Source organism: Puma concolor, chromosome D3 (genome assembly GCF_028749965.1).
Source record: "Puma concolor isolate L17-30 chromosome D3, mPumCon1.1.hap2, whole genome shotgun sequence".
Lineage (NCBI taxonomy): Eukaryota > Metazoa > Chordata > Mammalia > Carnivora > Felidae > Puma > Puma concolor.
In genome coordinates, this window is record NC_141678.1 from 70908498 (window position 1) to 70936413 (window position 27916).

The window sequence follows — 27916 nt, forward strand, 5'->3', positions numbered from 1 at the left end:
TGTTTTGTAACAAATGGCAACAATTTAATCAGTATCAAATTGTTTCATTAGTGGAGTAATATTTTTATCAACCACAAACCTTTCAGAAGGTACTAAGCAACTGAAAGTTAAAAACTTGTTACCTTCGTATTAGAAAGAAATTGTTTTTGTAGATTTAGTGATAAAAAGATAAAAACCCGTAACAAAGGATAGAAACTGAATAGAGTCTAAATGGATTCAGGATTTTAGTTAACGTCAGTGTATAAAAAGTCATTTACTGTTTTGTCTAATGTACTTGTGGTCAACTACACAAACAAGCAACCAATCTAACACTAGCTAAAATCTCTGATTTTACTATAATGTAACACTCATTTAAGGGAAAAGCTAAATTTGGGTAGGAGCCTAAGTGACACATTTAACACTAAGAACACACTAACAAAAACCACTGCAAGAAGGAACACAGGTAGCTGGCGTGTGAGAGGGGCAGTTCTGTAACAGACATGTTCAGTTTTGGTAAATGGCTATCCTCCAGTCTAAACTAATGATGGCATGAAAAACACCAGGGAGAATACATTCAAGTTAATGGAAACAAGTCTTTATTAAGTAACTTTTAATATCAGAAAAATAAAACTCTTATAATTCTCTTTACAGCAAATATATAATATCAGTGCTTTGGCCATCTTAAGTTAAAGGCCCTTTATCATAAAATATATGGTTTTAAACTTTACTCAAATTGAATTTATAATCCCTATGACTTCCCTACATATACATAACAAAAGAGTGTAGTAAAATTAGCAAATACTAAACTATATTGATAATTTATCATTCTTAGTTTGTGGTTTTTAGAAACAGTACACGCACCTAATATATGTCGATTCCTTGGCTTATTAGTTGCAGTGTACGATGCAACAAAATACAAAATACATGCTTGGTGAACATTCGTTCGTATCTACAAGACGGCAGCTAAAGATTAGGTTTCAATACTGACATTTAACTATCCTACAAGCAGTTAGCATTACATCATAATATGCCATCAAGGCAATTTTTATACTGAAAAAATCAAAATAAAAACCGTTATTTGTAAACTTTTATACGAAATGTAACTCTTCAAGTGGAAATAAAAAATAAAATTTGTCTATTTACTATTCAATACACATAGGATTTTCAATTTTTGTTATATTGAGAAAAAAAGCTCTTTTGTGTTGGGAAAATAATGCTTCAAAAAATAATTAGTAGAAAAACCCACCAGTATATTGTTTTTGTCCTTTCAATGCCAGCACAGATTTGGGAACATACTGAGGATGAAGTTACAGACATCCACAGGTGAAATGTAAAAGTGTATCTTAAAGAAATCTTTCCTCGTGATTGGAAATAGTTTTGAAATGAAGTAAACTGATTGAAAGTCATCACAGCTGCTTTTGTAAATTATGCTAAGGGCATTATTATCCCTCTCTCCCTCCCCTCCCCTAAATTACTAAAAAATAAAAATATATTTATAATGTGCAAGACAAATATGGATTGAACATAAAATGTTTCACATTTTGATCTATAGTCTAAAAATTAATCAACAGCTTGATCAGACTAATGAATGGAATGTTCGCATCCTCAATTATTAGCCAATATAGGTGCATCCCAAAGCCCTTCCCGAAATGGGAAAACCCAGGTGGTCATTTCCACATTCACCGAGGGAGGCAATGGGTAGGAATTCACAATCGACACAATTGCATTCCTGATCCAATGATCATACCAGCCGTGAGCATTCTGGGCGAGATGAAGGTCAATGTAGCAGTTTTTGTCCCAAATTATAACCAGTGATCGAGTAAACTGCCATCAGCCCTATTATTACCAATAAGTAATCACAATGCATTAAAAAGTTACTTGCAATCCTGCAGAATTAGGCATAAGTTGTTGTAAAATAAAAAACGAACCTGTTTTGTCAAAACTGGCAGTGTAAAGAAGGCAGCACTGGAAGTGTCTGAATCATCTGTAATGCCAAGTACCCTCCATAAACTCTTAATGTGGTTAGGCTTTGGGACCCACTGTTTTGAAATCTAGACGTATATACTTTTCTCATAGGCCACACAACCTATGATTATCTTCACTCAGCCAAGCTGAACTTCAGTTTTAGCAATTCTTATACAAGCTATGTCTCTGGGTCTACAGGATAGTATTAATAATTCAAACCAAACTAATAGACAAGAGACCACTTAGGTTTAGTGTTACCATAGCAGCCTTTTATAAGTTTACTAACAACTTTAGCCTAATCCCAATAAAGCCTGATAACAGTCATAAGAATTCATTAGGAAGTTTACTGGGGGTACCATTATACCCATGCCTTTACGAGTCCATATAGAGATATAGTATTTATGTATATATATATAGTTAAGAGTGAATCTGGATTGCCTGAGTAACAGCTGTCTGGCAAACTGGACATGATGGCGTTCTCTTTTCACAGATCTTGTTGGCACATTCCATGCAGAAGAGGTTGTGGCCACATGGAACTAGGGCAGCAATAACTTCATTCTCAAAGCAAATCACACAATCGTGCTTTCGTCTCGATTCTGGAGGCGAGCTAGAGGTGGAACCACCATTGGAAGAAGAGTAACTATTGGTACCATTAGAAAAAGCAGGGATGTATATTGGAAGGCCGACATGGTTGCCTGTACTAGGTGGGTCGCTCCTAACCCTCCGAGCAAGTGGGTGTTCAATGCTCTCGGGAAACGTAGGAGACAGACGAGGAGTAGATGGCTGACTTCCTCTACGCTGAGTCTTCATGTTACCAGAAGGATCACTCCCAAAGCCAGAGAGTGGGTTAACTGGTTCAAAGGGGGTCCAGATAGTTTGAGCAGACGTTGGTAAAGAGTCAAAGGCAGGAGAATCAACCGCAAGATCTTCTGAGCCTACAGATGGTAGTGTATCTCCAAACCAAAAGTTCCCTGTGCTAAATGGGCTCGTTGGACTAAAGTCAGCCAGCCTATTGCTTCCAAAGTAGGAATCTGTGGAGCCGCTTCCCAGAGAACTGGAACTATCGTTTCGGTAATTGGAGATCATTCTTGCGCGGCTAGGAGGAACCGGATTGGAGGAGAGCCACGCGGAGCCAAGAGTGCCACCTTCAAAGCTTACGTCGGTACCGTTGTAATGGAAATCATTCTCTTCGTTGAGCTCAATATAGTTTCCTGTACGCATGGCAATATGCATTTCTATTTCTTCTCGCGCTCGGTCGACATTTTCGGGCATCCCTGTCACTTCAAAGACAGGCTCCTTATCTCTGCTTGGAGTTACTATGTATGTGTGGGTCTGCTGCTGAATTCTTTTAATAGTTGCTCCTTTCGGTCCAACTACCAATCCCACGACACGATAGGGGACCCTCACTTGAACGGTGGTTTGACCGGGCAGATTTGGACTACACGACAATCCTCCCAGGGCAGGGCCATTTTTGTTTCGAGATGCACGAATCATGGAGAAGTGCTCTGCAGCTGAGAGAATCTCTCTTTTGGCCATGGCAACATCTTCTTTCCGTCCAGTGACAACAAAAATGGGCTCCTCACCACGAACAGGTGTCTTGATATATGTGTTTGTCTTGGCTCTCAGTGCTTTAATTTTACAACCTGTTAGAAAGAACATATTTCATAAGAATCAACATTTATGTCAATGATATTGATAAAGACAAATCACAGAAAGCTCCGTGCAAGCCAAATGTCTGCTTCTGGACAGCTGCGTTTTTGTTGTTGTTGTTGCTGTTGTTGTTTTAATTTTAGTTTTTCTTCATCATAAAAACTTATCACTAGATGAGAAAGCTTTCCTAACTCCACAAATGCTCCCTGGTCCTCCGGTATACTTGTGTCCTGGTCTTTCACTTAGGAAGAGGCGGTGCCTCTACCAGGAGATCTTAGAAGTCATGCTAATTGTTTCCTTTCTCTTGTTATCAGTCACTGCAAATGATGCACGAAATCCTCTGTACGGGCAAGCTAGACCACAAGCAGGTCTGACTTTCAGAACGGTAATACTTAGCTCGCTTGCAGGATGTTGGTGGCAAAGAAAAAACCACTAATGCATATGTAAGACACTGACCATCTACTGTCTCATTCAATCTATACAAGAACCCTAAGAACTTGATTATTACACTTTTATTGATAAGGAAAATGAAGCTCAGGAAAACGGTTAAACCCAGTCTAACTTAAAATCTATGGTCTTTTTGTCAGTCGAGAATCTCAAATTTCATACAACTATACTATAAAACAGAAGTTCTTTAACAGCTTTCCACTTAATTGTCATCTTTTAACATTACTCTTTCCTCTGTAAACTCACCTGATGAGCAAAATGCTCATGGCCCAAAGGCTGTCTCACATCTGCTGCCATCAGTTGAATGTGAGGCTTACTAAGTAAGGTATCCCCATAACTGCTTATTCTAGTTGTACGCAAGCACTAACTCAATTAACTATGACACAAACCAGTGAAACATGAATGCAAAAAGACACTGTACTTGTATGAAAATTAAGATGATTATTTTTGAAAGTCTCAATAAATATATGTAGCTTAAAGAAGAGAAGGGTGAATTATGCATGAGTGAGATGACTGTAAAGGCCTGGGGTAAAAAACTAACACAGAATGATGCTGCACTCACTGTAAAGTTCTTGCTAAATTCAAAAGAAACATATTGGAAATTGTATGGAATATGGGCACTGGATGGATTTTATTAAAAGACTACTCAGATTGGCAGACCCACTCTCAAATGAAAGGTTTTGGCCCCAAATCCTAAATGCATTTAAGTTAAAACAAAATATTGGAGATGCACATACATAACAATCCATTAATTTTTTAATTGACTTTTTAGAGCAATCACCTATTACCAGAACCAACTACATGAGATTAGAGGGCTTCAAAGTGTAACTTAAGTGTTAAATGGACAACTGAGCCATGGGGTTATAGTTTTCAAAGATCTTACCATGAAGCTTGCTAGAATACATCTGTTCTCATGAATATATTATGTTATCTAGGTTCCTCAAAAGGAAGAGGACAGGTTTTTTTTGTTTGTTTGTTTGTTTTTAGAGAGAGAGAGAGAGAGTGCAAATAGGGGAGAGAGGGAGAGAGAAAGAGGAAAAGAGAATCCCAAGCAGGCTCCATGCTCTACACAGACCCTGACGCGGGCGGGGCTTGACCCTTGGGATCATGACCTGAGACAAAATCAAGAGTCACTGGCTGAGAAACCCAGGTACCCTGAGGCCAGGTGCTCTTAAAGACACATGTCACACTTTGGGGGTGGTCTTTTTCTTAAATCTTTCCTCCCTTTTTTGCCCCCAATGAATTCATAACACATACAAACTGAGTCTTTACATATATCATTTCTAACCTGCTAACTGTAAAAGCTCCTCCTCCCCCAAGTCTTCCTGCCTCCAGTCCCACCTCACTCCAACCCATTGGCTATATTCATTTTAATCAAATGATGGTTTCTAAATAAAGCACAGATCACATGATCACTTCTTTGCATAAAGTGCTTTAATGGCTCCCTTTTACCACAAGGATAAAGTCCAAGCAATTTGGCACACAAGGCTCCTCTTTACCTGGGAACCGATTACCTCTCTCTAGATCTATCTCTTTACCACTTGCTTTTTCTCCTTCCTCACTTCTGTAACTCTGCAGTGTGCTCTTACCGTATTAAACTCCTTACCCATGCTCCCTTGCTTCTGTGACTAGAATGTTCCTTTGTCCTTGCCTCTTTACTCCCACCTCTGCTTGCTTTTTAATTCCTGCTGGCCTTCATATTTTAGTTTAGATGCCTCATCCTCTACAAAGGTTCCTATCCCTCAGGACTGCTTTGTGTACCCTTTTAAGCATAAGCATTCCCAAACCACTGGATGGTTGACTAGAAGTATATACCTTTAGGGCGCCCATACAGCACGTGTTGAAACAAAGATTGGTTTCCTTTATAAACACTGGGCCTTTCTTATACATATTGCTTTGAATGTAAGGTTGTTTTTTGCTGAGCTTTTCAAGACTTTCATCTTCTAGCCCCACATTGCTAAGGCAACTTTGTTGAAGGGAACTGATTATGCTAACTTCAATTGTAACATATGCAACACAACTTTCTTCAACCTACCATTGGATTTTTGGAACTTAACCCACACCTATTCCCCCTTTCAACAAACTGTAAAACTTACAAAGAAATGGCTTGTTTTCTCACTGCTGGATCCTAGGTGCCTATCATAAAAACACTTTGAGAGTCAAGATTACTCTAATTCAAAGATACTCATTTGAGAAGATTTGGCAGGGAGGGGCTAAAAGCAAAACTGCAAGGAAAGCATTTAGTGCAGTAACTGGATAAGGTAAGAAGGGTCAAGGGGGGGAGGAGGTGGCTTGGGGGCAATCAAGAAATTACTTCAGTGAGTTGAATTTATGCTACTGTAAAACTCGAAAGTTTTAACTACAAAGACTCTGCTGTAGGGGTGCCTAGGTGGCTTGGTCGGTTAAGTGTTGAACTCTTGATTTTGGCTCAGGTCATGATCTCACGGTTGTGGGATGAAGTCCCGCACTGGGCTCTGTGCTGGGCACAGAGCCTGCTTGGGATTCTCTCTCTCCCTCTGCCCCTCTCCCTTGCTTGTACATGCTCTCTCTCTCTCAAATGAATGGATGAATGAATAAATAGTGCTGCTGTAAATTTACATTTATAAAGAACTACAAGAAGATTGAGTTGATAGTGAGAACTACAAGAAGATTGAGTTGATAGTGTTACTTTTGACTATAAGGCAATGCTACTGCTTTTGCTCCACAATAGAGAGTGAATTAGAAGACACGAGCAATAAAACTTCCATATCTATTTTTTTATATAGACTGAATCTTCAGAAGACTCCCTCTTTCAGCACAAAAGATGTTGCTTAGGGCTGTGAACCGAGAGCACTTTCCATTGGCCAATATGTGACTGATGGAGAGCTATCTAAGAAATTCTAAAAGGCTGTGATGTGAACAAATAACTAACTGTTCACATTATACATCCAGGGGAGTTATTGTTATTATTCAGATACTCTGGGCTACAATTTAACAACAAGGCAGTCTGCTGGAATCACATTTCTAACAAAGAGGGTCCTGTTCATCCTGCAGAAAAACACTGGGAATTTCTATTAAGGACAAAGAGAGAAATAACCAAAGAGTTTGAGGTTAGTTCCTCTCAATCCTTACTGATACTGACCACTAGAAAATTGAATTAAGTAAACTTCTCCAAATAAATACTTTTGAGACTAGAAGCAACCATCAGTCGCATGATACAACACTTTTTAATACCTAGTAGGAAGAAAATATGCCTAAAGGTACCCAGAATGCTATCTGGCCTAAGGCCGGTACTAACAAAGAGGTGTTTAATAACTGGCTCTGGAGGACTGAAGACAAATATTTTGAGTGGGGACCACTTCTGAGATAGGGGAGTCAGATAGGCCTATCCTGCCCCAAAGGACTGTGTACTTATTTAGGTCTTCCAGGTCAGAGGAGGTAATGGGAAGGTAGCAAAGCCCAGCCCCTCTAAGCCACTGCCAACAAAAATAAAAGAATGTATTTCTTCTCTCTCCTAAATTTTCTAAGACAGTTTTAACACAATAGCCTCAATTTGGATTAGGACTACAGGAAACCTCATCAATCATAATGTTGTTTCTATAGGAACATATACACTGAGGTTCAAACAACCAACACATGATTTCCAGGAATGAATGAATATATATATATATATATATATATATATATATATATATATATATATATATATATAACAAAGTTGGGGACAATCTGACTAGGGAGACTTCTAAATAGGCAACACAAACTAAAGAAAAAACAAACTTGTTTTATTATTTTATAGGTGAAGGAGGTCAAAGGTTTTTAGAGTATTTTAGATTAAGTTTCTATTTGCAAAGTCTAAGATATTTAAAAAATCACTGAAGAATTTATAATCTCAGAGTGGCATAAAATTCAGAGGCCATAAAAGTACAGATAAATTAGATTACACTTAAAAAATCTGCTGCATGGCAAAAGTCACCAAAAATAATTTAAAGAAATAATTATTTACAACTTATACCACAAATGGCTAATTTCTCTCTCTTACATACATACATATACCTGCCCTACGTATCAGAACACCAAAACCTAATTTAAAAAAAATAAAAGAAACTGTTCACAGAAAAGGAAATCTACAAATGGCTACGAAACATGAAAATTCCCATTTCCATGTGAACTGAAGGGTCTTTTTCCACCTATAAGAATATCAAATATCAAAACAAGTATCAAAAACAGTGCTACTAAGAACAGGGAAAAGGACCTTTATATTTAGTTGCTGGGAGTATGAACTGCCCAAGGGCAGTTTGTATTATTTATCAAAATTACAACTGCATGGATCCTTCTGCTCCTACAGTCCCACTCATAGAACTGATCCTGCAGAAATACTTGCACAGGTATAAAATGACCTTTGTATTATATTACTTAATTATATTAGCATGAGGCCAGTACAGCTATATAATGGAATACAATGCAGTCATAAAACTGGTTCACTTAGGGGAACAGGGTAGAAGGGAGCCTTAATTTTCCTCCACACTCTTTATATTATTTTAATAATTTTGAACCGTACAAATGCATTAGTTTTTTCCAAGAAGTATGATTAAGCCAGAAAAGTTTTTTAAAATATAAAGAAATGACACATTTTACTGGACTTAGCATATATATTCATTAGACTTTTGGCTAGTACTGACATTATTTTAAATTGTATGAACTGCAGGGTAAATGATTTCATAACCTGAAATCTGAACAAGGCTTTTTAATTCTAAGAGGTGAGGTCTAACCATGGTCTTCTTACAGCTACTGATAAAAAGAACAGATGTCAAGCTTTGTACCAGAATGTGTAGATGTAGAACGTGTAGATGTAGAATGTGTAGAATGTTAAGAACTAGGATAGCACAGTTTTATAGTTGTAATTCTGTTTTGATTTGGAAGTAAATCCCCCACATGAAAAAGTCTCCAATCTAGCCCTAGTATAAGAACTCATTTCCCCTTTCTATCTATATCACTTGGCTGGGGCTGGGTTTGCCTTAAAACCCTGGAGCTGTGGCCCGATTCATGGCCTTCTTGCTCCCTGGTGAGCAGAGGTCCGGTCCCACCTTGCTTCTGCAGAGTAAAGAGAACCTGTCCTGCCAGAGGCCTCAGCAGTTAAGAGGGACCCGTCTCTCTCTCATTGCTGGGAGAGGAGTTAAAAGGAAGAAAAAGAACTGAAGCGATGGATGTTCGGGGTTTCTCAAACCTGGGGTTGCAGTATCAATTTAATAGGCTGTAATCAACATTAAAAACAACAATTAAAATTAAAAACAATAACGAAACTCAACATGTTCCAAATATTTCAGTACAACATGTGTAAGAAGGGCTGCAATGCCAAATGTTCTTTTAGTGGGGGTGGGGTGGGGGTTATCAAAGAAAAGTTTAACTGAAAGTAGTAGAGAGAGGTGATGTGCTCTGGATAGCCTGCGAACAAGCCAACAGTCCCCACTGTGAACTGCCTAGGGAGGCCTTCTGGCAGGACACTGTAGGTGGACTCTAGGAGCTGGAAGGAAAATGGAAGGCTCAATCCAGAAATCTTTCTCCGTTCTTTAATTTTGCTTACTATCTGCCGCAGATTTCTAATGCTACCAAAGTTACCACACACAGTGAAAGGTGGACACATCTTCAATGACAGCAAGGGGTTTAAATTCCATCTTGTAGGGGCAAAGAGTCTTTTTTTTTAATGTTTAGTTATTATGAGAGAGAGGGAGTAGGAGGGAGGAAGGGAGGGAGAGGGGGAGAGAGAGAGAGAGAGAGAGAGAGAGAGAGAGAGAGAGCGCGCGTAAACGTGTGCGTGGGGGAGGGACAGAGAGAGAATCCCAAGAGGGCTCCACGAGGGGCTTGATCTCAGGAACTGTGAGATCATGACCTGAGCCGAAATCAACAGAGTTGGACACTTAACCTACTGAGCCACCACATGTCCATTTTTTTTTCTTTCCTTCTTCTTTTTCTTCTTCTTTTTTTTAAAGAAACAAGCCCCAAATGTTATGTGAGCTGTTGCTGATTTTTCACAGAGTATTTTGTTTTCTAGAAGTTCATTGTATTTTCCATTCACTTCATAAATTAGCTACATATACCTTAACTTAAGGTGACTTGAGAAAGCTAAACACCAAAATTGCATTATGTATATATATCCACTTTGGGTCATCCTTGGCATGTACCTTTATTCAAAACTTCTCCCCAAGAGTGTTGTTTTAAGGGTAAAGAATCCTACTAGGATATCGGTGTAGTACACACACACACACACACACACACACACACACACACACACTTTAAATAAGTCGTGGTGGTGGTAGGGCGCCTGCATGGCTCAGTTGGGTGGCTCTGCATTGACAGTGCTGAGCCTGCTTGGGATTCTCATTCTCTCTCTCTCTGCCCCTCCCTTGCTTGCAGGCTCTCACTCTCTCTCAGAACAAATAAACATTTATAAAGAGATAGACAGATAGACAGACACACAGACACACAGATAAGGAGGGGGAATGAAACTCTGTGAGTAGCTCTTTTACCTTTGAGAAAATTAGAACTCCTTGGCCTGACATTAAAACCACCCGCTGCCCCCCTCCCCCACTTCTCTCCCATCGAGTAGCCATAACCCAGCTTCTTCTAGACTTTATCATCTCCTAAACATGCCCTGTTCCTCCTGTTCCTCTTCTGTCTCTGCTCAGATACTTCCCTAAATAATGTGGAAAACCCATAGTACTTCTGCTCCACACCTTATAGCTTCTGAGTAACAACCATGGCCGTTTGGAAGATGAGGCTGTACATGTGAAGGCTGGCTCTATGAACTCAAAATAGTACAAGGTGCTATTAGTAAAGGTGCAGACTCATTATTACTGCTACCACATATGAATCTTCCAAGGCATAGTTTAAAGGAAACAATGTAAGAAGCAAAATACTGATCATCTGAAGGCCTGGGTCTTAAGTCTATCACCAGTTTCTCCCCCCCCCCCCCCCCCCACCCCGTTTCTACTCCTGGTTTCAATGTCAGGTCATTCAACCTCTAGGTCCTTTCTGATGCTTACATTTTTGACCAAGTCCCTCTTCTCCTAGGAAAAAGTCACTGTTTCTTTTTTAAAGTCGTAAAAGAACTTGGGACAATCAGATACTACCTTATTTCATACACATATATCTTTTCTTCCTTTCCTCAAGGAAAAGTAGGTTGAGTAATAATGGTTGGGAACATTGACTTCGGATGATCACTAACCAGCTTTGTGAACTTTAGCAGGTCAGTAAACCTTTATCCTTCCTTCATGGGTGAGGAACTACGATTAAAGATACTTTTCTCACTTGGTTCTTACAAGGATTAAATGAAATCATGTATTAAAAATGCTTATTACAATGCCCGTTTTTCAAGTAGGTGGCTCTGTAAAGGGTAACTTTTTTTTTAAGTATTTATTTTTGAGAGAGAAAGAGCACACACATATGTGAGGGAGGGAGGGGCAGAGAGAGAAGAGGACAGAAGATCTGAAGTGGGCTCTGCTGAGAGCATTGAGCCTGATGCGGGGCTCGAACCCATGAAATGAACTGTGAGATCATGACCTGAGCTGAAGTCAGACGCTTAACCTACTGACCCCACCCTGGCTCCCCAGTAAAGGGTAACTTACAAGACTACCCAACCATGCCCAACCACTCTTCAAGTATTTCCTGAAATAATAATGATAAAATAAAAATCTGTAGCACACTTTTCAGTCTTCCAAACTTGTCTAGATTTATTCCCATTTAATCATCATACCAGTGCTTTAAGAAGGGCAGGAAAGAACCTGAACTGCTCAAGATCTCCCAGTGGGAAAGTCAGATCTCAAACCCACGTTGTCTTAACAACCCCACATGCCTCTTATGACTCCATACTATTTTTTTCTAAAAGCACCGGAGGAACATATTATTTCATGTTTCATGATATATTAGAATTAAGAGGGGATCCTATTCCTTGAGGGATAGTCCAGACACACTATTCAAAAGCTCCTTTAACTTTACAGGAACTCAATTTCGGTATTATGTTTTCAAAGACTGATGGATATCAGCTAAATCCCAATAAGAGTGTTTCTTATGCATACTAACTTAACCCAACAGTTACATTGTTTAGATCAGCAATGCAAACTATTCATAAATGCACAGTATCATAAATGCTTTCCTTTCTAGAGTTCAAGTGAAGTGTCCTTGTAGCTCTTCTAGTCAAAATCCTCAAATTTTTTGTGAATACAGTCTCACTGTAGATATCATCATTCTGTCAGCACTTCAAACAGCTTCATTATTGTGATTTTAGTTTTGTTATTATTGACTTTTAATGCCTTAAATCAAGAAGGCTGCTACTGGCCATAAAACAAAGCTCCAAATTAAGTTCAGGTTGACTGGCTCCTTACATAAAGGGTTGGGGATAAAAGCAAGAGGGAAGAAAACCCCAATTACCACAATATGGAAATTAAAACAGGAATAGTAAATGGCAAGTCTAATCCAACAATCCAGTTAAATACAATAAACATCACAAGCATCTACCTTGCTTTGGGTACTTTATCAAGGATGCAAAGATGACCAAGATTCAGTGCTGCCCTCACTGACTTGTATCAGTTTCAAGCACCAGAATGATCTGATGTCTACACATGTTCATGTACAGATATCAGTCTCTCTTCTTATATTGTAGACAGTATTCAAACCTTCTGTGTCTTTGCTGATCTTTTTGTCTGCTTGTTCTACCACTTACTGAGATAGCAGTGTTTAAGTCTCCAATTCCATGAGATTGAGACCCTGGGTAAGTTACTTATATCCCCATAGATCTGTTTCCTTATCTGTATGGTGGGAATAAGAATGGATCAAATGAGACGATACACTGTCTCACACACTTGAAGGTTTATAATTAAAAAAAAAAAAAAAAAAGTTGTTTGACTTTGAATCAATTTTCTATAGGAAGTTGAAAACACTTAAAGGATTTATCTCCTGAAGATAAAACTTAACATTTTGATTATATAAAGCATGCTGAAATATTATCAACTTTACTGAACTTGGAGGGGATATGTTGAAGTCAATCTAACTGGGAATCTGAAATCTGGTATACTTTTGCATGATTGTAGGGACTCTTTTTGGACAAAAATCAGAATGTGAGAGCACTAAGAAATAATCTAATTCAACCTCATTTTATACATGAAGAAAACCAAAGCCTAGAATTGCCCAAAATTATGAACTAGTAACTCCTAAAATACACCATTCTCTCAACCTAACTTATTTTTCTAGTAGATTCTTAAGGAGTTAAACAAAATCTAAAATTCCCCTTCTTTTTTCACTTAGACAAGAGAACTGAAATACTTAATAAAAAAAAGGCTCATATTTAGCCTTTCATCAAAGCTGAAACACCTAGATAAGGGTGTAAATTAGAGAAGAAAGCTAGAACAATTCTCCTAACTGGGGATTTTAAAATTAGGATCATGCGCTTTAGAGGATGTTAATAGAAATCTTAGAATTACTTCTATTTGGGTACCATATAATAATCAGATTCATTCGTAAACTTAAAAAAAAATATATACTGTGGACCATTTAGTTAGTGGTATACCCTGGGAAAAACTTACTAAAGTGACAATTTTCAGTTTCAACGTAGTATGTGCTCAGAGTACAAATCTAGCAGAAGATTTATAAACTTTACCCTGCCTCATATATAATTTATTATGTCTGTACTTTCAATTGTGCTATGAATCTGTACTAATGACATCTTCTCAAACTTGTTCCCAACAAGTGGGGGATGGAAGGGGCCAGGAAGAACAAGTCATTGAAACAGGTTTTTTTCCCACAAGAAATGCTCAGTAAGGTTAAGTGATTTGTCCAAGGTCACAGGCAACAAATGGTGAAACCAAGTCTTTAACAAGTTTTTTTCTAAACTCCCAAGTTCCAATGTCCTTTCCTACAGTACATTAAAATGGTACTGATGGCAAGGGAGAAGGTATGTCAAAGGGAAGATGAATGGTAAGGAAAAAGGGACAGTAATAAAAAGGTCAGCCTGAAATGTAAATACTGTTAATAATAGCAACCCTTCTGGGAAATTTTTTAGTTGTTTGGAACTATTCCCTCCCTACACTCCTCCAATGGTGTCCAAAAGATCAACTACTTCACGCTAATCTTGAACTACACCTGCAGTTTTCATTAAAGGACTGTCTTTATAATTTCAAGGCCAATCTTATTATTCCATGGTACTTTATTTGTAGTCAAATCAGGATTCTCTGCATATAATGAATTGCAATTTTTGCTTACTAGACAAAGGCAACAAACCATGCCCACATGAATTGTTCTTAAATCCCAAACACTGGCACGGAAGAGGTTCTAATGTTATGCAGTGCTCAATCATAGAATAAAGACTCGAACTGTCCAAATGGCACTAGGCTGTGCATATATTCAATGTAGTATAGTTGGACTTGGTAATACTAATACTAGAAAATTATTTTAAAAGCTTAAATATCATATTTAATCTTTAAAAATGTCCATATGGTACCTAATGGTGGCATGGGGAAAAAGTTAAAAGTAAACTCAGAAATTATGGTCTAAAAGCCATCTGGGAGGTATTAAGATGTAGTTTAATAATAATAATAATAATAATAATAATAATAATAATAAACTATCACTTTGGAATTACCTGAAGATCAATGGGGTTTTAAAATAGATCTTCCATAATCTACCTGGAGTTTCCTAAAGGAGGTTTTAAACTGCAAATAAACTTACCTATTTAGTCTCTTATGAACATTGTTACTTATTTTTTCATTTGGAGTTCAACTTCAAAAATTCTACATGGCCTAAATTACATTAAAAATTCTGTAACAATCCCTTTGATCATAAAATAATACTGTGGTAGTCACTATAGCTGTTCAGTAATATTCTGGCTCTCTTCTGTGGGCACATGGTTGTAATGGACCTTCTTACCTACTTGAAGTTAGGTGTGGCCCCATGACTTACTCTGATTAACAAAACAGGAGATGTAATTATTACTTCCGGGTCTAACATTTAAAGACCAGCATGTCCTATGCTACTGTCTCTTATTCCGCTGGCACATGGGAAGACCAGCTAACACTTGAGATGGTGGCCACTGCACTGGCCCGTGTCCCTGAATAACTGAAATGAGCAGAGCCCCTGCGAATAAGAAATTACCCTTTATTGTTTTAATACCGAGATGCTGGGGTTCGTTGTCATCACAACATAATTCAAATCTATCCAGACAGAAGTGCCCTGTAGCCAGAAGGCATTCAGACATCAGATGGTTCTAGTTGTTACACGTTAGAAGAATATAATGTGTGAAACTGCTAAAGCCAAGAAAGGTAAATGAGATTAAAAAGTGGTTCGACTTAATTTCATATTTAACTCAACAAAAACAGTATGTACTTATCGCTTAAAGTTTCATGTGTTTCCATTTATTTGTATCATTCAGTTTCTAGAGGTATTATCGATAAGGTTACATCCAGCTGAAGAGGTATCTGAAGCCTAGGGAGCTTAAGTGACTTGTCCAAGATCACAAAGTGAGTTACTGGCACAGAGTAATCAAATTTAGAAATTTTAATTTCTGATTGTAGACTCTTTCCAATATACCACAGCTGAGCAGAGACTGTTGAGGGAATTTGGGTAGTTTTTTATATTAAAACATATATTCTGAACATTTTTGTATTCGGTTTAAGGCAAAAGTATCAAATCTTTCAATCTGTACAAATATCAAATTCATTCAAAACCAAATCCACAAAATATTAAGCACTATCTTATAACTAAATACTATCTTTCCTTGAAAACTTAAGATATAAGAAGAGCTACATAGAATTCCAACCCATAAACTTTGTTGAAAATTTTCCTAAACAGGAATCTCTAACAGAGTAACAGTTCCCGTATACTTGACTCCCTGGATCATTTTTAGATTGTTGGTAACCAGGGGGTAGAAAATACACCCTTGTATTACCACCTTATTTTCCATTTCCTCCTAGTGAATCCAAATAGTTCATTAGCTGAATGAGCCAGGAAGAAAAGGCAGTAGATTCCCCACCCATTTGCAAAACAATAATTGAACCTTTCTCAATGGTCCCAGAGCTAACAAACTATTATCAACTAAATTTAAATTTTAAAGCCTAGAAGTTACAATATAAGCTTTGTAAAGCTAGTAGGTATATAACACAAATTAACTTTCTGAACTATAAATAACAGTGAATTTTTAGTTAGGCATATGAGAAGGAGAATATTAGAATGATAACTGCCTTCTGGGTAGCAGAGACATCAAAATTTTATTAAGTAAATTAATTTGGAGAATGAGGATATTTGAAGTTATCTATACTAGAAATACAGTATCCCAAAGATTAGGGAAGAAATTAACTCAAATATCATTAACCTTCCTGAGCAGGATGCTTGAATACAGAGGCAGCAACTTAATCTTTGATGTCAAACAAACTGGTCTAAATCCAAGTTCCACTTTTTTTTCTTGGAGCAAGTTATCTCTTGGAGCTTCAGTTTCTACACCCATAAAATGGGGATAACGGCCTAGAAGGATTATGGTACCTGGCAAAGAGAAGGCCAATAATCCCCCCTACTCCATAAAAGAAAAAGATAATGTACTTTAGCGTTGTTCTGAAACAGTTTCTCCTCAAGAAATGTGTATTTCTTCTTGAATAGGGAATTTATGTATGGCATGACCTAAGTTTCTCTTTTTCTTTTGAACAAACATACACAAATAAGCATATACCTTATTTCAATTATGTTAAAACTTAAGAGTGGTTCTACCCTAATAAAATGGGGAAAATTGTCATAAGGATGTGTTTATGAGATATTGAAACAATGTAACATATTCATTATTTTAAAAGTGACCACACAAATAACCACTGGGAAATCAGTGGAGACAGAGCAGCTCAATAAAGAAGAAAACAATGTCCGAAGGGGTCTAGCTCAGTGACAGCCAAAGGTACAGAGCCCACTAGAGTGTAGACACACAAAAAAATAGAACTCCAATTTCCACTGTTACCTCATTCTTTAAATTTTTTACATGTTTTTATAGTATATATCAGATACATATCATTCATACATAAATATACAAACTTTGGAAGTACAAGATTAATTTTTTTGACAGGATGTACAATCAAAAAAAGCTGGAGACAACTCTTCCAGGCTATGAGGCAAGAGAACAACATACATATAAAGTCACTATTGAAAATAGATGAAGACCCATGTTAAGCTTAAACAGTAACATACACCCCCTATGTTACAAATTTCTAAGACAACTGAATATATGACATTCAATATTTACTTATAATGTAGTTAAGAATGGGTATAGAGTTGGGGCGCCTGGGTGGCGCAGTCGGTTAAGCGTCCGGCTTCAGCCAGGTCACGATCTCGCGGTCTGTGAGTTCGAGCCCCGCGTCAGGCTCTGGGCTGATGGCTCAGAGCCTGGAGCCTATTTCCGATTCTATGTCTCCCTCTCTCTCTACCCCTCCCCCATTAATGCTCTGTCTCTCTCTGTCCCAAAAATAAATAAACGTTGAAAAAAAAATTTAAAAAAAAAAAAAAAAAAAAAAAAAAAGAATGGGTATAGAGTTTATTTTAACTCACTTTTTAACCTAACTGGACATCAATGGCTGTACATTAAACCTCATATTAACCACTGCGAATGTGTCTTGTGGGTACCATGTTCAACAAAAGTTTAAGTTTTAAGTCTGTTGTCAGGTTTTTTTTTTTAAGTTTACTTCATTTATTTTTGAGACACAGACACGCGCGCACACACACACACACACACACACACACACACACACACACGAACGGGGGGAGGGGCAGAAAGAAACGGAGAGAGAGAAGGCCAAGCAGGCTCTGCACTGTCAGCATGGAGCCTGATGTGGGGCTTGATCCCACAAACTGTGTGAGATCATGACCTGAGCCTAAATCAAGAGTCAGACACTTAACTGACTGAGCCACCCAGGCTCCCCAAGTCTATTGTCAGGTTTAATCTCTAGCCCATATTCTAAAACTTCAGTGCTTATCAAAAAGCCCCTTTATTTAGCTCATGGCTTTATTTTACAGTATTGTTGGTTTCAATATGAGATGCAAATCTTAAAAAAATGGGGCCAATTTAACATTTGCAAATATGGGAGTGCAAATATGAGGTCAACACTGACAACTTTCATCACTATCAAAAGCAGTGGGTTGTTTTTTTTTTTTTTTAAAGATACTGGAACCAGAGGCCATCTACATGAGTTCTAGTCTATATGACTCAGAATTCCATTTGTCCTACCCTTTGCTTCAGAGCTGAAGTCAGAAATGTCTCCATCTGTGTCATATTTATTTCCAAAACCAATTAAGAGATGACAAACAGAAAATTACGACTTTAGGTAATGAATAAAATGGCAGGAATGGATAATCCTTAAGAATGAAAGTTTAGTTCATCCAAAGCAGACAAGTAAATTAAGTGATTTGCCCCATTTATTCGCTTGGAGAAAAGAGAAATTACCACCCTATAGAAGGATGCAAACATTAGAAGTTGCCTTGTTCCTGGTGGGAGTGGGAACACACTTTACAGGTTTTGTTATGGTGCTGGCTGCCAGGTGGAGATGGGGAAGGGGTCAATGATCCACTAGGTGCATGGTTCAGAACAGGAAAAGGGGGACAAGACTTTCTGCTCTTAAGATAAGATAGCGGATGATGACATCCTTTTAACAGGACTGTCAGCTCTGGGAAATATTAAGTGCAAGAGAATAGTCAGCAATTTGTCTCCATGTCCTAAGACATAAATAGAACCACATTTCCTTATTAACCAATGAGCACAGCCCAGAAAAACTAAAGATTTTATCTCATTTGCTGTAATTCAGGAGATGGTACAAAATAAAAACTCAGAATGAATTCAGTTTACTTTTAAATAATGGATTTGTATAAAGACAACAGTCTGTGCAATTAGGGATCATTTTTTTCGTGCTTAAAATATAGAAAGGGACAAAGGTTTGTATTTAACTAAATATACAAAAGATATCATTATCTTGTCCTTAGTCAAACTGGCAAATAATGTAAATGTTCTTTTCTTTTGTTATCCTAAACTGTAAGCATACTGAAGCAACTTGTGCTCAGGCAGTGCAATCCTAGTATAGCATTTAGTTTTTCGTACTTTGGTCTGAATAGACACCTTCCCAGCCTCTTTTCGCCACACTCCTTTTAAGACCCCAAGTATCAAAAACAAAAACAAAACTCCCAAAACTTTCTAATCCTACTTAGAGATCATTCCTCCACACCTTTCCTCACATTGTTCCTCAGTCCTTCTCCTTCTTCATCTCCATTTAAGTCCTATCCATTCTCCAAGTCCCTACAGGGTTGATGTTCTCACAAGCCATGCCTGTTTGTCACACACTCACTACAGTGAGTGCCATTAAACGACATGTTAGTTTAGTGCCATTCCACTGTTTATTAGACTCCTAGTTTAAGGGCAGCAAGTTTGTCTGAATCAACCTCACATTCCCAACTGCCATAAACCCTCACCTGGCAAAACAGAAGCTTGAACATAGCAATTCCTTGATGTACTTAATTGAATGGCCAACTCATTTTGGATTTATAAATTGAGATGTTACAGTTTTATTCTATGTAAGGTGAAACAGCGCTCTCCTAGATTAGTATCTTAAGTATGGCAAAACAAAGAACAAAAAAGCCCCCAAGCCCATCCAAACAAGACAAAACAAAACAAAAACAAGGCATCTGAATCTTATTTACCAAACTATAGGAATAAATTCTCAATTGAATGGTACCAGCTTCGAACAGTGCCTTTAAAGTACTAGTCATCAGGCAGTCTGAAATAAGCTATCTCCTTTATCCAGATTTCAGACGGGTTTTTCTTATTAAAATCCGAGAGGTAAGAAATGAGCCAACTCTGACATCTGAAACCACCATTTCCACAGACCTCTTATTTATGTGTACTTTAGACCACTTGGGAAAGATGAGATCATTTAAGCAGCAGCGCCATTATTTCTCTTTATTTGACCCCAACAATGCTCTCAACCTAACAGTAAAGAGACATCAACCAGGCTAAGCTATATTGAAATAAGGCAGCTGGGCTAGTATTTACTCCTTTAGTATTGGGGGGGAGGGGCTGGGGGGAAGCTATACTAAAGAGCAGAGGACCTTCCCTAAAAATGTCGGTTACAGAGGTACTCTGGGCATCCCCTTCCCCCACCTTCACAAATCTACTCCTGGAATCTGAGACATAGGTCCTTTGTCTGAACAATGTGGGAGGAGTCTGTCTGCAGTGCTGGTGTGCTGGCAAGTGAAGAGAATTTACTGAAAACTGTATAATCGCATAGAGTTCCTTAACTCAATTACCTTACTGTCCATTTTCTCTTCATCGTGTCCACTAGAGTAGTTCTAAAAGACAGCCAATGTGGCATTTCGAGAGTTAAAATGTATCAAAGGGAATACAAAAAGATCAACAGAGTTAGGCTGCTCTTCAAAAGCTAAGTTTCTGAATAGCGGAGGGGTGGAGGGGGGTGATGGCATTACCCACCACTTGAACATCCCCTTCCCTCTCGACTGAGCTCTTGTACAAAGCCTCCATTCCTGTCAATTTCTTCGTCTGAACAAGCTGCTCCCTAAGGTGAGCTGGGTACTGTCGGCTGCGCAAACTTGCAATCTCGCAGCTTTCCGTGCACAACACCGAATCCACCACCGACCCGACCTTTTACCACCTCACTGAGGTTTTTGGTGCCACGCCAGCCTGGTGTTCCACGAATACAGCCCGAGTTAAGTGAACACCACCGGATTGGGTGCCTCGAGAAACTTAACACCTTTCACCATGCAAAACGAGCGGAATGCCGTGGGTTTTCGCAAGGTGACCCACCTTCTCATCTTATCTACCCACGGTTACTCGCAGACCCCTTCGCGATGGATTTGGGGGACTCGCCGGGTTCAATGTTGCAGCCGGGAGCTCGCCTCTTTCGGCTCCCCCACCCACGCCCGGGGCCATGCCCGGCTGGACTCCCCTCCTCCCCGCCGCACTCACCCTGGCGACCGACAATCTCGGCGACATGCTCGGAGCTGGGCACCGGGACGCACTCGGTGGTGTTGACGCTCTTCCTCCGGAGCAGGGCCGCCTGCTCCCCGTTTAGGGCGGCCGCCGCCGCCGCCCCGCAGCCGCCGGGGCCGTAGGCGTGGGACAGCATCGCCGCCATCATGCCCTGGGCATCGTCCCCTCCGTAGAGCACCCCCGCCGCCGCGGCCGCCGCGGCCGCCTCCCGGGCATCGAAGCCGGCGGCGGGCAGCAGCACCGACCCCAGGGACCCGCCCGGGATCGGCTGGGTCTGGGAGGTGGCGGTCGCGGGCGGCGACAGCAGCAGCAGCGACTGTCGGTCCTCCTCCTCTGCCTCCTCCAGCTCCTCCTCCTCCAGCAAGTCTCCGTCCAGCTCCGCTTCCTCCCCCTCCTCCTCCTCCTCGTCCTCCTCCAGCTCCAGCTCGGCCGCCTCCGGGGCCCCGGGCCGGCCGGGCGGAGCCCGCTCCTCCGGAGGCAGCCCCGCCGCCCGCCGGGCCTGGCCCTGCGCCGCCGCCGCCGCGGCCCGAAGCGCCGGGGTGCCGGGCTCCGCCGGGCTGGGGTCTTCGAGGCCTAGCGCGGCCAGGCGCTCCCTCAGCAGGAGCCCGTCCCCCTCCAGCTCCGGGCCGCCCGCGGGCGGCGGCAGCGGCGGCGGCGGCGGCGGCTGCGGCAGGGGGGCCGGGGCCGCCGCCAGGGCCAGGGCCGCGGAGCTGCCGCTCGGCATCGCGGCGGCGCGCTGTCAATGGCGGCGGCGGCGGCAGCGGCCGGGTCAGGCGCGGCGGGCGGCGAGCCCCATGGCGGACAGGGCTCGGGCCCTGCTCAGCGCGCAAACACCTTTCCTCTGGGGAGGCGGCGGGGCTGGCGACCCGGGCCGAGGAGCGCCAGGGCCGCCCGGAGACTGGAGAGGGCGGGGTGGAGGGGCAGAGGAAGGAGGCAGAGGTAGGTAACTAGGTGGGTGGGTGGGGACGGCAGCGGGGCGGGCTGCTGGAGGTGGCAGCGGCTCCCCTCTCAGGGTTTCTTTTGTTTCATGGCCTTAACCAGCCCCCGGCGCGCGCGGCGGCGGCGACGCCCCACGCCGCTCTCCGAAAGAAGCCGGCGAGCTCTGATTGGCTGCTTTTAATCTCTGGGAGCCCGCCCTCTGCTCCCCGCAGCCTTCTAATGCCTTTCCCTAGCCCCACTCCCCACCCTCTTCTCGGGCCCCGCCCCACTCCTCCCCAGAGCTCTCTGATTGGGTGGCCGGGACAAGCCAGTCCCCGAAGCCTTTTCCTTCCGTCCTCTCCCCTCCCCCCTCCCCTCCCTCCCCTGTCCCTACTGGCTCACGAGGAGAGGGACTGTGATTGTTCGCTTTACACGTCACTCATTGTGACGTACCCAGGAGGGGGCGGGGAAAAGTAGGAGGGACGAAGGCGCTGTAACAGGCTGAAACTGGGGCCGAGCAGGGGTTTTCGCGCAGGCGCGTGCAGCTGCAGCGCACAGCTAGGTTTCTTCCTTTCTCCTCGTCCCACTTGCCCACAAGGGTCGGGTCTTTTAGGGCACTGTGTGAGCGGCCTTGGAGTGGGGTAGTCGTGGGCACGGTGGGCGTTGTTTCCCCCGGTTGAGAACGAGATTACCTTCTTTCAGGGTAAGGGCCTAGGGAGAGTCATCGGAGGAGGGGCCAGTGAAGTGTCCTCCTATCCAGCCGTGGGGGTGGTTTACTGAGCCGCGTGGCTTCTGGGCCTTCCCTGAGCGACCCGGGAGCGCTCCTCCCTCCGGACAGGGCCCTCCCACGCCTGGCTGGCCAGGCTTCCAGTGCCAGGAGGCCGTTGGGTTACTGCGGGAGCCTTGATGGGCCGAACTTTCGATCTTTGGGGCTTTTCAAGGAAATTAAGTCATTGTTTCCTCCTCCTAGACGAGAGCGTCTTCCCACAGTATGGCCCGGGTGATTCCGGACCGTGCTATCTTTTCTAAGAGGTTTATTCTTAAATGGCTTGTTAAAAACCAAGCCCATTACTTTCCAGCATCTTAGGCCATGCCATAACCCCCACCCCTACCCCAGGTACCAGTTGGGTCTCCCCAGGTCAATCTTAACCCACGTTGCCCTAAGAGATATAATGTGAGCAACATAGTGTAATTTTAAGGTTTCTAGTGGCCCCATTAGAAAAAATGAGAAGAAATAGTAGACTTGATTCAATGTTTAAAATGTCATTTCAACATACAATCGATATAAAATTATTAGTGAATTGTTTTATAGTTTTTTCAGTCATTGAAAATGGTGTGTATTTTACTCTTGCATACACTTAGCATATCTCAGTTCAGTTCGCTTCACATTAGTCATATTTTAAGTACTAAGTACAAGGACCTCTGGACCTCTTGCTTTTTGAATTATAACTTGGGGCCCTTTCTACATTGGATTTATTTATGATATCTTGCTTCAAACTCAGATCTTATGAATGAATTTTAATTGAGCACCTACTCTTCTAAGTTGTCTAGAATGTTCCAAAGCCAGTACAAGAGAAAGCTATAAACTATGTCTTCTCTTTCTCTTGTTTGATCCCTTACGGTTACCTGCACAATCCTTACTCTAATTTACCCCACCCCTCCAATCAAAGGCCTAGAGAATTTTAGCTAAGACTAAAACGTCCCTGTTACTCCAGGGTTTCCCTAGACTTCATATTCTGTATGTTGCTTCTGTAACAACTTATTTGTAGATCTAAGCTCTGGAGCAGTGATTTCACCCCTGGATGTACATCAAAGTCAAGAAGGGCTTTAAAAAAAGATAAATGCAGAGCGGGGAGAGGCAAACTCTGGGTATTTGGATTTACTAGATCTGGAGTGGACATGTTTTTAAAAAGCCACACAGGTTCTTCTGAAGCTCAGCCAGGGTTGAGAACACTAATCTAGGGTGTGGTTTTGGGTTTACAGAAGGAATTTGCCATTAACTGTACTGAAAAGTGATCTTTTTCTCCCCTACCTTCCCAATTAGGTACAATTTTCACTGATTTATTACACCTACACCCTTTGTGAGATATGCCCCAAGGACGTATTATTTCACAACATCTTAATAATATACCAGTGAATAGCTCGTATAACTCAACATTTACTTAATATAATATACAAATACTGTATATTTGCTGTCTGATATTTCAGTTTAAACAATAATCATTATTTGAAGGGTAGGTCATCTAGCAAAGCAAATCTCATCAAGGGTGAAAATCGAAATATGCAGTGGCCACTCCCAGAATACGTTGGTCATTGGCAGAAAATACGTAGAAGTACAAATGAAATTCTCGGAAGTTCCTTTCACCACCTCTTTCCGTGAGTTGTCATGTAATGCTCATGCCTGGGTCCTAAGTTCTCTTCCCAAGGACCCAAAGCAAAAGCGGGAGTGATCCTCTGCCAAACAGTTTTCTTCTGAGAGGGAGAGATGTGAAGAATAGATTCATACAGGGAAGGTCCACTCAGCTAAGATTTTTTAAAATGCTAAATGGTTTAACTTAGGTGTTCATAATATAAAAATTGCTTTCTGCTTCATTCTCACGTAATAAATGAGGTATAAGTTCCCATACACAAATGTATGCATTCATGCATTAATTTATACTTGATCAATATCGTGATTTATGAACAAGGTAGGCGATATTGAAGCTCACGGACCTTCCCATTTGGGTCTAAATTTGTCTTGTATTAAATTTTGTTTAGGAAGCAAATTTAAGATTTGCTTCTGCTCTAAATATATGCTTGGGATTCTTTCATTTAAATTCACTTAACAACCCAATCCTTTCTATCCCAGCCACACAACACACTAATTTGTCCCTGAGTAGGGTTTCTCTTTCATTCCTCTGCTGCCTTTATGAGGTGGGTTGATACACTGGGGCAGAAGAGTTGCTTTAAGGATCTCAGGACAAAAGGTGAACGACAGAATTGGCTACATTTTATCAACTCACAGGCTGACTGCTGAACTAGCCTTTTTTTTTTTTTTTTTTTTTTAATTTTTTTTTTCAACTTTTTTTATTTATTTTTGGGACAGAGAGAGACAGAGCATGAACGGGGGAGGGGCAGAGAGAGAGGGAGACACAGAATCGGAAACAGGCTCCAGGCTCCGAGCCATCAGCCCAGAGCCTGACGCGGGGCTCGAACTCACGGACCGCGAGATGGTGACCTGGGTGAAGTCGGACGCTTAACCGACTGCGCCACCCAGGCGCCCCTGAACTAGCCTTTTAAACGTATCTAATTATAATGATTTTAAGGTTGGAACAACTGTACACTAAACAAAGCTTAACAAAGATGTTGGCCCTGGCAAGAACACAGATTATCAGACAGCAATTTTGCAGCAATTCCTTAAAGACTGCCACAAAAGTGCCCACAAAAGCACACTGAAAGATGCCACTGAGACCCTCATCTAGGACCCAAAACTAAACATCTGCTTCATTTTAAGGCAGGATAAGTTTCTTTAGGATAGGACGTCCCGTGGGAGTGGCAGTACCCAGCCCCAAAATAAGTCTTTTAGAGCATGACAATGACCATGTCCTCATGCTTGAAATGGCTACTAATCGCCTAGGAGCCAAGTCTCCTACCTGAAATTCCAGGCCTTCCACGCTCTGGTCAGTCATTCTTCCAAGTGCTCAAAATTGTTACCTAAACACATTTAAATCTTTCCTACATTAACAAACAAGAAGTGTTCCTTGATGGCATCCCCCTTCCTGTCACCACTCTTTTCTCCAAATCCACTGCTCCAACAGTTGTCTGGGTTTTTTTTTAATTAAAAAAAAAAAAAAAAGTTTATTTTTGAGAGAGAGACAGAGCATGAGCAGGGGAGGGGAAGGGAGAGAGGGAGACACAGAATCTGAAGCAGGCTCCAGGCTCCAAACTGTCAGCACACAGCCCGACATGGGGCTCGAACTCACCAACCATGAGATCATGACGTGAGCTGAAGTCAGATGCTTAACTGACTGAGCCACCGAGGCATCCCTGTCTGTTCTTCTCCACCGCACACTGCTGTGCACCCATGGGTTCTTGCGGTTTCCTTGAAATTATCCTCACCCTGCCCCTGAATTCAATGAGCACTGTTTATCCTTCCTCAGCTTAACCTTTCCACGGCAGGATTTGACACCACTGACTGCTCCTTAAAAGCTCTTTGTTTCTTGGTCTGCTTTCTGCTTCCCTTCCTGCTTCCATAGTCCTGCCTCGTCTTCTGCAGGCTCCGTGTCCGTATCACTCCCTTGGGTAAGTCATCCAGGATCTGTCTCAGGCTGCATTCTGCTTACTCCATACTCTCCACCTAAAATCTTATCCATTCCCAAGATTTCTGTTACCTTGTTGACAATTTCCAGATTCCTGACCTCTCCATTGAGTTCTATCGATGTCTCCACTTGGCAATTCAAGTTCGACTCCAATTTAAGCTCCACTTCCTAAACTGAAACCTCAGTGAAAAGCCACTTTTTAGCTTCATACTCAAAATCACCACTATCTACTCAGTTCCTCTGACCAAAAGCCTGGTAGACATTCTTGACCTCCCCTTAACCTGCATGCCCTGTAAAGATCAACTCCTGTGGGTTTTACCTCAAATCCATCTATCTTTCTGGATTTTTACCACCATTCCCATAGTCGAGGCCACCATCATTTACATCATGAACTATCACAATAGTCCCCAAACAATATTCTTCTATCCAGTCTTTGCTGCCCTCCAATTCATTTGCCATGCTGCAGCTGAAATGATTTTAATTCAGGTTTACTTCTTCCACTGCCCTGCTTAAAATCTTTGCTGTCCTTAGAATAACATCTTAATTTGTTAACATAACTTATAGCGTCTTTTATATCTGGGTCCTGCCTACCTCTTTAGCCTGATTTCATGCCATTCTTCCTCTTTCATTCTTCCCCTCTGCCAAAGAGGACTTCCAGCAGCCATTTCTATGTGTATGATACCTACTTTATTATGCCTTCAGGCCTGAAATATGGCTCTCCTCTGCCCACTCTTAGCTAACACGTGCTTGTCCTTCAGGGTTCAACCTATGTATCACTTCCTCTAATCTTCTAGGGGTAAGATTAGTGTCCTTGTAGCAGGCTCTCATGGCATCCTACATATCCGTAGCAGCTATTCATATCTCATTGTTTAATTGTCCCTCTTGCTCTGTTTTCACCCTTACCGAGCCAGTGTCTACTCTAGGTCCTGGCACATAGATGAGCCATATGAATTTGCATAACTAAATGGATATTCTTCCAAATAAACTCTATACTTCAGCTAGTCTGAGCTTTTGGCCATTTTTCAAACACATAATCTCCCATCTTTGTGCCTCTGTTTGTGATGTTTTTCTGCCTAGATTCCTCTTACCTTCTATCTTACCCTCCTACCTCTCCACCTATTGTTAAGCCTCAGTTTAAATTTGACTTCTCCCAGCATACTTTCCTAATTGAGAAAGGGCTAATTGGTCCCTCTGCCTAGGAAAATGAAATTTTCCCTTGCAAAATGCAATTGAAGGCAACATTTTGTATATGTCTTCTGAATGCTTAAACAAACCTCTAAAGTCTGTCCATGGACCCCTTTAGGTTCCTTATACCTGTGACAGAGACTGGTGAGATGCTCACTAAGACCATTTTCTCTTCTTCCTGAGCACATAGCTAGCCGACATTTCCTGGGCTCTACTGCAGTTGGGAGGAGTTTTATACCATTTCCATTCCAAGCCCTTAGAAATCCCTCACACATTATCTTCCGCATTCCTTTCCCATCTGTGATGTAGATGAGTGTGATGCCCATGGAGCCACATGTTAAAGATGTCAGAGCCACAAGATGAGAGGAGTCTGAATCACCACATGGAGGAGAGGTGCCCTCCTATCAGAGATATGTGTTTTAGACTTATGTGAGAGGAAAAATGTTTTTGTTGAGTTTGAAGTATTATATATTTTTGTGTACAT

General features: G+C 41.2%; 1 protein-coding gene across 1 annotated transcript; it reads right to left on the minus strand.

Annotated features, from left to right (window-relative positions):
• Positions 1-552: 552 nt before the first annotated feature.
• Positions 553-22141, minus strand: MEX3C (mex-3 RNA binding family member C). Its single transcript, XM_025931132.2, has 2 exons — positions 21008-22141; positions 553-3587 (listed from the first exon to the last, which is right to left on the minus strand). Exons 1-2 carry the CDS (start codon positions 21753-21755, stop codon positions 2362-2364), a joined length of 1974 nt encoding a protein of 657 aa, XP_025786917.2. The 5' UTR covers positions 21756-22141; the 3' UTR covers positions 553-2361.
• Positions 22142-27916: the final 5775 nt, after the last annotated feature.